General features: G+C 39.4%; 1 protein-coding gene across 3 annotated transcripts in view; it reads right to left on the bottom strand.

The window, feature by feature from the left end:
• Uxs1 (UDP-glucuronate decarboxylase 1) overlaps positions 1-12339 on the bottom strand; it is a 93466-nt gene that overhangs the window by 42566 nt on the left and 38561 nt on the right. For all 3 annotated transcript variants that reach the window (XM_004651794.2, XM_004651795.2, XM_045147287.1), the window contains one exon: positions 5134-5314. In XM_004651794.2, coding sequence (XP_004651851.1) covers positions 5134-5314 — 181 coding nt within the window. The remainder of the gene's footprint in view (positions 1-5133; positions 5315-12339) is intronic.

The raw sequence follows: 12339 nt of genomic DNA, 5'->3' as shown, positions 1-12339 counted from the left end.
AGCACCTGGAGTACTGTACTAAGTGCTAGCCATCACTTTCACTTTTTTATCTCCCAGACTTGTTTGTAAGGCACTGAAGTTCCAAGTGTCTGTGGTGCTGCTTCCCCACCCTCATCTCTACACAAATGCTGGTCTCCACATTCTGCTTGGTGCAGAAGGCAGAAAGCAAAGTGAAAGAGCATTCGGTGGGCACAGGCTAGGAGCCTGAACGAGTGCACATGATCAGGACAGATGTACAGGAATGCATACAGGGCAGCTTTCTAAACAGGCCACAAACTGCAAACAATCTGAATATCTATATTGAGAAATAGTGACACTCTACTACATTCACACAATGGACACCTTCTCATACATACTATTGAGAAGGAATGACGCTGTAAAGAGATCAGTATCAGCACACCATAGAATACCAAGCAGCTGGAAACCCTCCCCCCCCCCAAAAAAAAAGCTAATTAGTTGCTTATGTGGGATATGAAAAGATTGCCAGGATACAGGCAAGCATGTAGGAGAAAGTAAGATGTGGGGAATATATCATAGGCTATTTTCTCCAGGAAGGAGAATTACAAACAAACATTTCTATTAGCTGGTCACAAATAGACATTGCAAATGAACAAAGTTATTTACAGCACTGAGGAGCACTGGGACTGGAAATGTAAGTGTGGCAAGAGGATGCTCTTTACAGTGTGTCTTCTAAATTTCATACAAATTAGAACCACATTACTACACTGACTGTTTTTATGTTAAAAAATCATGTTTACAAAAATGGATGCATTTTGAATATGAAGATTTAGGATAATTTTGTTTGCCTTTTTATACTTTTCCAAATTTCCTTCAACTTGTATATATTATATTTTCTACTTCATTATTTTGCAAATACATACAAAACTAAATCCTCTCATTTAGTTTAAGGTATGTTTTACATGTTTATGAGTGTGGGTACACATTTGTATGCATGTAGGTGGAGGCCAGAGGTCAACACTAGGTGTTACCACTCAACCTTGTTTTTTGTGACAGATCTCTTGCTGAACATAGAACTCATGACTTGGCCAGACCAGCTAGTCAACAAGCTCTAGGGGTCCTCCTCCTCCCCAGCATATGGATTATAAGCATGTGTTACCACATCTGCTTTGTACATAGGTGCTGGAGACCTGAACTCAGATCCTCATGCTTGCAAAGTAAGTATTTTACCCATTAACCCATTTCCCCATTCTTCAAAGTATTTTTAATCTCTCCAAATTTCCTCTTTGACCTGTGCCTTATGCAGATGTATAATGTTTACTCTGTACTTTGTGATTTTTCTAGCTATCTTTCAGCCACCGATTCCATGGTCTGACAGCAGGCTTTGTGTGGTTTCTTGACTTTGGGCTTGTTGTGGGGTGTTTATAGCTCAGAAGATGGTTGGTTTTACAGAATGTTCTAAACAAGCTTGAGAAGAATGTGTTTTCTGCTGCTACAGGACAAAGGACAAAGGCCAGAAAGAGCAAAGAGATGGAGACAGGAAGGGAACAGAATGACCAAGTCCATGGACATACTCAATGCTAAGCTAGTAAGACAATGAGTGGGAGAAAAAGCTTATGGTCTCCCAACATAAACAAGAGGAATTATATGGTCTTTGAAAGGGTGGGAAGTGTTCATCAATGCTTATATTCAGCTCATTCCATGAGCCCTTGGCAAGTACTTTATGTGGATCAGGTACTATGATAAGTCCCTGAGATCATTTTCTAGTGCTGCCCCAACAAATTTAGGGTTAAAAACTATGCACCTATAATCTATCTGGTATGGTGGGAAGCCTGGCAGGTAGCTCTGCCTCTCCTTGGATGAAAACAAACAGGGTTATCAGTAGGTCTCTGTTCCTTTCTTCAGGGAACAATTTTGCTCTACAAGGCTGCAGACTGAGGCCCATCTCCTGCTGTTTGCTGGCTCAGAGTTCTTCTCAGCTCCTAGGGGTTGCCACACACCCTAGCTCAAGGCTGGCAGCAAAGGATTAAGCCCCTCTTGCTGGCTTTGCTTCCTTCTGCTGGACTCCTATGGGAACTCTTCAAACAGACTCTTGGCCTGACTTGTCCACTTTCTGAGTAACCACCACAAGGACCTCACCCATATTATGCAGCATAATACTGGGTCTTGCTGCTTTCACAAGTACAGATTAATGAAAGCTTTACAGCAGGACCCAGCTGCACCTCAGGATGAGCCTTGGATGGGGTACCCTCCAGAACTACACCTGACAGAACCCCACTGTATGCATTGTCTTAGTGGACCCACAGCCATCCACCAGGAAGTCCAGGTGAAAAGTAGGTCACTGGCCCTATTACCTAGACAAACTATTTCAGTTTACACAAACTATAGATCAATTCCGAAATGAACCTCAGGTCAGTTAAATAAGTAAATACGCTTTTTTTTTTTAAATAAAGGTTTACAAAAAAAAACAGTCAACAAAGAACAACATGTGGTTATTTCAACAATTATTAGATTAAATATTCACCTCATCTTGGGATGTTGTAGCATTAAAATAAAAAAAGCATAAATAGCAAAGGGTAAACAAACCCAACAGACTATATTAAAATGTGAAATTTCACTGAATTGAACAGACCAAAGCTAGGTTGGGGAAAAATGCCAAATGTGTGCCCAATAGTTAAAATTCTTACAATGGAGAGCTCAAAATGGAAGTAAAAATTTTAAGTGAAGAAAATAAACAATTTAGAATTTTTTTTTTCTTTTTGGTTTTTTGAGGTAGGTTCTCTCTCACCCTAGCCCAGGCAGACCTGGAATTTACTCTGTATTTTCTGGGTGGCCTCAAACTCATGGTGATCCTTCTACCTTTCCCTGCGAGTGTGGGGCTTAAAGGCATGTGCCACCACGCCTGGCTAGAAGTCTTTTTCTTTCTTTTTATTGTGGTTGTTTTTGGAACAAGCATTTCACTATGTCAGCCTGGGCTGGCCTCACACCCTGTGCTCCAGCTACCGGAGTGTGGCTTGCACATGGGCATGTGTGCAGGAGCATGTGCGTGTACAGGTACACGTGCAGGCATGTACACATGACGACCAGACATCCCCACAGGGGTCCTCCAGGTTTTTTTGTTTTGTTTTGTTTTTTGAGCTAAGTCCTCTGAGCCTAGAACTCACTGATTTGGCTAAACAAATGAGCCACTAAGCCCCAGAGCTCCCTCCTGTCCATCCCTCCAGGGCTGGGATTACAGGCCTGTGCCATTACAGTGGGCATTTCTGCATAAGTACTGGAAATCTGAACTCAGGTCTTCATGCTACCATGGCAAGCACTTTTCCCACCAAGGCATCTCCCCAGCCCTAATTTGGATTTTTTTCTGTGAATTAATTAATGTGAAAAAGCATTGCCTTTTCAGCAACCTAAACCACTGGTTTTGTCTCAAAGCAGCAAAATATTTGTGCTAGCACCTTTTAAATTTTATTAAGAAAAGACTCAATGCTACTAATGTGTGAGAGACATCACCACACAATGAAGTACACATAATGGAACTTGTACAGTTTCTAGACTGTTGTACTGAGGAAATGAAATTCTGTCAAAGATACTTATCTAAAAATCTTGAAGACATGACACAAGGTTAAATACAAGTTGGTCTAGCTATATAATGAGATTACTCAGTGATTGCACTGGATCCTCAAAACACCTTTTTACTGAGCTAAAGAAGTGGCTAGTGGGCAGAGTTCAGATCCTGAGAACCCAGGTAAAGACAGACAACACTTCGCATTTCTATGACACCAGAACCCATTCAGCAAGTTGGGATGTGGAGATAGGACAATCCCAGACATTCCTGTACCAATAGCCTACTGTACACAGTGGGTCAGCCAGTCTAGGGAACACAGTGCCAAACAAAAGAAACCTTGCCTCAAAAAGACTGAAAGGCAAAGATCATCACCTGAGGCTGTCTTCTGACTCTTACATGCTTCCTCTGGTATGCATGTACTTGCAGGCAGGCAGGTAGGCGTGCACGCGCGCACACACACACACACACACAATTAAAAAATAAAACATTAATAAAGTACTTTTCTGACACAGGGAGATGTTCCTGATTGGTAACAATGGGGAAACAGAAGGCTACACTGTTTATGCAGCAGTGGGCAGGTGGCTGTAGGAAAGCAGGACTCAGGCAACCCATGGCACTGTGACTGTGGCAGGTTCCAACCCAGCCCCATCGAGGTTTCTGTATCTTTAAGGTGCACTTTGGTATATTTAGCTTCCAGTGCTATAGTCAGGCAAGAAATGAGTATGATGCCACAAATCCCCGATGGCAGCTGTCACCAGCACACAGTAGAGAACTTCAGAGGAAGGAGGCATTCTGAAGTCTAAGGCCATAGAATTCACTTCCTGTAATTGCTTTATCTAATTTATCACAAATCATGTGTGTAGAGCATGCTATCAACCAGCTATCTCCCCAGCCTCTGCACTTCCTTTATAAGGCATTAATCCAATTCAAGAGAGAGCCACCTTCATGCCCTTATCACCTACAAATGCCTCTCTTCCTAACAGCACTGCCTTAAGGTTTAGGACTTCAACATGCAATTTTTAGTGTACACAAACATTCAGCCCATAACAGATATGCACTATAGAAATGCTACTTTAACAGATCCAAGCTCAAACTTGGGAGTCATGTGACAGAGGACAGAGATATCTTCACACAATAATAACCATTCTCACAGCAACTAGGGTAGTGCCTTCTACCCAGGAACAAAAAAGGGGGCTGAGTCAGTAAAGCACTAGACATGCAAGCATGAGGACCTGGGTCTGGACTCCCAGTTCCCAGGTAATGCTGGGAGGGTGTGGTGGCCAGTCTGTAATCCTAACCTTTGGGAGGTAGAAACAGGATCCCTGAGGCAAGTTGGCTAGCTACATTAACCAAATCAATCAGCTCTGGGTTCACATGAGACCCTGCCTTACTAAATACGGTAGAAAGTAGTTGAGAACACCTACTCTCAGCCACACATGGTACACATGCACACCCATACACACATGCATGTGTATCACACACACATCAAGGAAAAGCAAAAATATAATGTGGCACAACAGTTAGTACAACCAACTCTGTTAATGAATCCTCAGGACCCTGCTGCCCCGCTAAGCCCACATCCATGGTAATGATGATGTGTGCTGCCCCCTCACCTTCAATATACAAGGGCTCCACCACATCGTGGTTAATCAGCTCGAAGTTTTCATGGCCAATCCAGTGCTCAACATTTCTCTTCCTTCCCGTAAAGAAGTTGTCCACCACAGTCACCTCGTGGCCATCCATCATGAGTTTGTCAGTCAGATGGGAGCCCACGAACCCTGCACCTCCAGTGATCTGAAATGAGACAGTGACGTAAACATACACAAAATTAGAGATGAAAAAGGCACCATTACAACCAATACCAAAGACTTCTGGGTCATATGGTGGCATAGAAGTCACTCCAAACCAGCCTAGGGAAGGATTTAAGCAAAACCACAGCATAATACACTCTTCTTCCAAAAAAATAAGGTGTATAGGTTATTACCAGCCACAGCAGAGAAATGGGAGAGACCAAGATCTACCAGAAAGGAGGAAACTTGCTAGAAGCCTGCCAAGGCACTTGTGGCCAGGACGGCCCGTGCTCGCCTGACCCAGTGCCAAGCTGCAGGAGCAGAGACCAAACAAGGGATTTTCCAATCTCATCAGCCTCCTTGCAAAGTCAAGAAACTGGAAGGGGAGACAGACAGGACCAGCTGAGCAGTTCCACGACAACTCCAGGTTTCCTGCACTCTTCCCACCCCCCAACCTTCAGAACTGAGAATCTCTGGAGAACTCATTCAGCCCCTGGCAGCAGGTCATCCAGCACAGCTGATCAGAACACGAGAACCATAGCACAACACAGAGGGACTGAGGTGGGCACGGAGCACTGGTAAGATTTGAAGCCACCCCAAAAGATACCAAGGCCAACTGACAAAATAGCAGATACACAGGCCTGCACTCAAGTATTAATCTCTCTTTCTATGTCAGGGCAGGTTATAGGTGACATATTCGTGGTTAATTTTACTGTTCTCAAGTCAGTTATAGTTGGGGGTTGACTACTGATGCATTTGATGCTTTCAGATTTATAGGGCTTTTGTCTTTTTCTTCTGTCATTGGGGGCAGGGTCTGATTTATACCTGGAACCCATTTCAGAATAGAAATCTCAGGGTCTGATTTATACCTGGAACCCATTTCAGAATAGAAATCTCAACCTCCCAGCTGACACACACCCTTAGGGATGTTGGCTTTATAAAGTTATCTAATTGTTTTAATCCCCACACTTGTATGCTCTGTGCTGGTTTTCAATGAATGTATATATTGCTCACTGAATTTTAGAATTTGCTAGTAAACTGTTCCACCCACTAGAATACTTGAATAACAAGCAAACTCAATACCTAAGACTATTTTTGCTATTGTACTGGAGTACAAGAACTACACTTGGCACCTTAAACTCCTACCCTGAATGTATATAAACTTGGATTCCCGAGTCTAAGAACATTGCAGATAATTAGAAAACCCAAGCATCAAATCAACTCAGGATGCAAAAGATCTCTACATTATAATACAAGAAATACCAAGAATCAAGACAATACAATCCCATCAAAAATGCTAAATCCATCAGAAATTACCCCCAATGAGACTACTTTAGATGAAATTCCTAACAAAGATTAGAAAAAAAAAAGTAAATGATTTTATCTATACTCAAATAAATCAAAGGAATTAAAGAAGGGAACAAACTCCTGAAAGAGAACACAGGAAACCAACTTAATGAAATAAAGAGGTCATTACAAGACATGAGTAAGGAAATAGAAATACTGGAGAAAAACCATGCAGAAATACTAGCACTGAAAAAAGTCAGTCAAATAAAAAAAATCAAAAAACTCTATGGGAAGTCTCACCAGTAGAATGGATAAAGGAGAGAACAGAATATCTAAAATAGAAGACCAAGTGTCGGATCTAATACAGTCCAACAAAGAGCAAAAAGCTAATATAGGAAGATATGAATGGGAATTTCAAGATATCTGGGACACCATAAAAAGATCAAACATAAGAATTCAGGGTATAGTAGAAGGAGAACGACTTTACCAAAAAGAAATGGTAGGCATTTTCAACAAAAACATAGAAGAAAAATTTCCCCAAATTGGGAAAGAAATGCCAACGCAGATACAGGAAGCTTTTGGAACAATAAAAAAGACAAAACCTGGAAAGAACCTCTCCTTGTCATGTTATAATTAAACTACTCAACACACAAACCAAAGAAAATATATTAATAACAGTTAGAGAGAAAAAGCAAGTCACCTACAACAGCAAGCCCATCAGGATCATAGCAGATTACTCAACAAACACTTTAAAAGCCAGAAGGGCTTGGAATGATGTATTCAAAGTTCTGAAAGATAATAAATGTCAACCAAGATTACTTTAACCTCAACCAGGCATGGTAGCTCATGCATTTAATCCCAGCACTTAGGAGGCAGATGTAGGAGTACTGCCATAAATTCGAGGACACTTTAGGACTAAATAGTGAATTCCATGTAAGCCTGGGCTAGAGTGAGACCCAACCTTGAAAAAACAAAACAAAAAAAAACAAACAAAGATTACTTTATTCTGCAAAGCTATCTATCTAAATTGGCGGAGAAATAAGGACTTTCCACAAGAACAGAATAAAGGAATTTATGACAAGTAAGCCAGCTCTACAGAAAATACCTGAAGGAATCCTTCATGCTGAAGAGAAAAGTAAAGCACACACATGAGGAAACAGGAAAAAATAAATCACACTCAAATAACAGTTAAAACAAATGAATAAAGGAAAAATAGGAAGCATTACAAAACAAGAAAAATAGTGAGAATAAATACATGCCTTTCAATAATAACTCTTATTATCAATGGCCTCAAAGCCCCAACCAAAAGACTGGATAAGAAGGCAGAATTAAAAGGCAGGATCCTGTTGTTTGTAGCCTCAAGGAAACCCATCTCTCATTAAAAGACACTGTCTTAGGGGTGAAAGGATGAAACAGTACTTCAGGAAAATGGGCCTAGGAAACAAGCATGTGTTGCTATCCCAATATCTCACAGGACAGACTTCAAACAAACATTACTGAAGAAAGATAAAGATCGCTTTATACTGATTAAAGGAACACTCTAACAGGAGGACATTATAATCCTAAACTTATATGGACATAACATGGGACCTCCCAATTTCTTCAAACAAACACTATTAGATATAAGGTCACAGATAACACCAAACACAATTATAGTGGGTAACCTTCAATACCTCAGTCTCATCTAGTAACAGGTCATCCTAGCAAAAAATAACAGACAGACATCTGGATATGATGTCATGGGAAAAATGGATCTAACAGATATCTACAAAACGTTCTATTCAAATGTTGCAGAATATATATTTTTCTCAGCAGCACATGGAACATTCTCTGAAATAGACCATATATTAAGAAACAAAGAAAATCTTAATACAGAAAAACTGAAACAATCCCTTATACTCTATCTGACCACAATGGGATTAAACTAGAAATCAGCACAAGAAAAAGTACATAGCATACAGAAATTCATGAAGACAAAATAGTACACTATTGAATAATGAAAAGGTCATTAAAGAAATCAAAAGGGAAATCAGTAAATTCATAGAATCAAGTGATGATGAGAATACAACCTACCAAAACCTTTGGGACACATGAAGGCAGTCTTAAGAGGGAAACTTATAGCTCTAAGTGCCGATATTAAGAAATTAGAGAGTTTACAAGTGGATAATTTAATGCTTTACCTTAAGGCCTTGTAAAAAGAAGAACAAGGCAAACCAAAGATCAGTAGACAGGAAGAAATAATAAAGATTAGGGCAAAAATTAATGAAATAGAAACAAAAAAAATCAAAAGAATCAATGAAACAAAGAGTTGGTTCTTTGAAAGGATAAACAAGATTGATAAACTCTTAACAAACCTAACCAGAAGGAAGAGAGAAGAGACAAAAATTAACAAAATTAGAGATGAAAAGGCATCATTACAACAAATACCAAAGAAATGCAGAAAATCATATAGACATATTTTAAGAATATATATGCCTCTAAGTTTGAAAATCTGAAAGAAGTGGATGATTTCTTTGATTTATATGACCTAGAAAAATTAAATCAAGATGAGATAAACCATTTAAACAGATCTATAACAAGTACAAAGATACAAGCAGTTATAACAAGCCTCCCAACTAAAAGAAGTCCAGGCCCACATGAATTCATTGGTGAATTAAATTTACCAGACCTTCATGGAAGAACACACATAGCTGCTTCTCAAACTTTTCCATAAAATAGAAAAGGAATGAATAATACTGAAGTCATTCTATGAATCCAGCATCACCCTGGATACCAAAATGAGACAAAGACAAAACAAAAAAGGAAAAATACAGACTGATATCTCTGATGAAAGTGGATGTAAAAATTCTCAACAAAATATTGGCAAATAGAATACAAGAATATATCAAAAAGGTCATTCACCTAGACCAAGTAGGCTTCATCCCAGATATGCAGGAATGATTCAACATACACAAATTGATGATGATAATACACAATATATATGGGCTGAAGAACAAAAAATAACACATGATCATCTCAATAGATGCAGAAAAGGCATTTGACAAAATCCAATATCCCTTCATGGTAAAAGTCCTATAGAAACTGGGAATAGGAGGAACATATCTCAACATAATAAAGCCTATTTATGACCTACAGCCAACATAATACTACATGGGGAAAAACTTGAAGCTTTTCCACTAAAATCAGGAACAAGATAAGGGTGTCTACTAACCTCACTCTTATTTAATACAGTATTGGAAGTCTTAGCTATAACAATAAGGGAAGAGATACTCATAAGAGGGACACAAATCATAAAGGAAGAGATCAAATTATTATTATTTGCAGATAATATGATTCTATACATAAAGGACCCTAAATACCAGCAAACTGTCAGAGCTGTTAAAAAACATTTTTAGCAATGTAGCAGGATACAAAATAAATACACAGAAATCAGCAGCTTTTCTATATACTGACAACAAATATGCGAAGGATGAAATCTGGGGATCTCTCCCATTCACAACTGCCTCAAAAAAAAGTACCTTGGAACAAATCTAACCAAGTAAGTGAAGGATCTACACAAAGAAAACATTAAAACACTCAAGTGAGGTATTGCAAAAGACATCAGGAAATGAAAAGATATCCCATGTTCTTGGATTGGAAGAACCAATATTGGGGAAATGTCAATTTTACTAAAAGCAATCCACACATTTAATGCAATTCCCACTAAAATTACAATGGCATTCTTCATGGAAATAGAAAAAAAAAAGTCCTAAAATCCATTTGGAAGCACAAAAATCCTGGAATATCCAAAACAATTTTTAGCAGCAAAAATAAGGCTGGTGATATCAGCATAGCCAATTTTAAGCTATACTACAGAGCCATAGTAACAAAAACAGCATGGTACTGGCACAAAGGCAGACACATAGATCAATGGAATATAATAGAGGACCAGGATGTAGATTCAAACTGTTACAGCCATTTCATTTTTGACAAAAATCCAAAAACATGCATTGGAGAAAAGACATCCTCTTTAACAAATGGCTGGCAAAACTGGATATATATATGTAGAAGGATGAAACTAGATCCTTATCTCTCTCCATGCATAAGAATAAAGGCCAAATGGATCAGGGACCTTAATATCAGACCTGAATCTCTAAAACTGCTAGAGGAAAAAGTAAGGAAAACCCTTCAAAATATTGGTATAGACAATGATGTTTTGAATATACCTCCAGTTGTTCAGGACAAAACCCACTCATCAACCAACAGACCTCATGAAACTGCAAAGTTTTTGTACAGCAAAGGACAGTGAATAAAGCAAAGAGGCAACCTACAGAATGGGAGATAATCTTTGCCAGCTACATATCTGACAGAGGATTAATATCCAGAATAAACAAAGAACTCAGAAAACTAAATAATAAGAACTCAAATAACCCAATTAAAAAATGGACCATGGAATTAAGAAGAAATACAGATGGCTTATAAACATCTAAAAACAGGTTCTTCATCCTTAGCCATAAGGGAAATGCAAACTAAATCTACCTTGAGATTCCATCACTCCTGTCAGAATGACTATCATCAAGGAAACAAATGATAATAAATGTTGGCGAGATGCAGAAAAAGAGGAACCCTTCTACACTGCTGGGGGGAATGTAATCTGGTATAACCATTGTGGAAATCAGTGTGGACTTTTCTGAGACAGCTAAAAATATATTTACCATATTATCCAGCAATAGCACTACTAGAAATATATCCTAATGACTCTTCTCACTACCTTAGAGATACTTGCACAACCATGTTTATTTCCATTCTATTCACTGTAGCTAGGAAATGGAACCAGCCTAGATGTCCCTCAACTTATGAATGGATACTGAAGATGCGGTACATTTACACAGTGTAGTTCTACCCAGCAATTAAGAAAAATGAAATTTGCAGGGAAATGGATGGATCTGGAAAAGATTATACTAAATGAAGTAACCCAGGCCTAGAAAGCCAAACATCACATATTTTCTCTCAGATGTGGATCGTAGATGCAAATGTTCAGACTTGTGTGTGAGTTGGGAGTAAAAATCAGTAGCAGAGGCCAGTAAGCTAGGAAAGGGCTGTAAGGGAGGGAGGGGAGGAGTGGACTTAAGAGGATGGTACTGTATATATTTAAGTAGATGGATAGATTACTGCAGGTGGAATTGCCTAAGCAAGGTCAGGAGAAGAGATTGAGTAAAAAGAGTGTGGAGGGAGGGTTAATCAATATTCAAGATATTATGAATAAGCCACAGGATAACCTATTTTTTTGCATAATGGCACACCCAAAAGTCATAGACTGTTACTAGAAAAATTTCAGTGCCAGGGATGGGATACCTTATTGTGAGTTGTTGGCCAGGGACATACCTGATGCCCCCAAAACATTACAGGCTATTGCCAAGGCTCTTGGTTTCCCACCAGGAGGAGATGATAAGACCCTACTGTCAAAGACTCCACATACCTGGGCTGCAAGGTCACTGAGAAATCAAACTGGGGCTGAGTTGAAAACCTTCTCCCTGCAGACCACCCAACTGAAAGCTGGAAAAAGCTGCATTGCATGCAGCCTTATGGGACACAGAAGCCATCAGTGGTGAAAACAGTGGACATTGGAAGACTCAAGTTTGGCCACCAGGCCAAATGAGCCAATGGATGCAATAGTGGCACGTCTGTTATGCGGGAAAACAACTGCTCTCTAGTTGGACTGGAGACCCGCTAGATAGCATGGAATACATGCCTGGTACTGAA

This window comes from Jaculus jaculus, chromosome 4 (genome assembly GCF_020740685.1).
Source record: "Jaculus jaculus isolate mJacJac1 chromosome 4, mJacJac1.mat.Y.cur, whole genome shotgun sequence".
NCBI lineage: Eukaryota > Metazoa > Chordata > Mammalia > Rodentia > Dipodidae > Jaculus > Jaculus jaculus.
The sequence above is the reverse complement of the archived record's forward strand: the minus strand, read 5'-3'. Positions and strand labels throughout refer to the sequence as shown.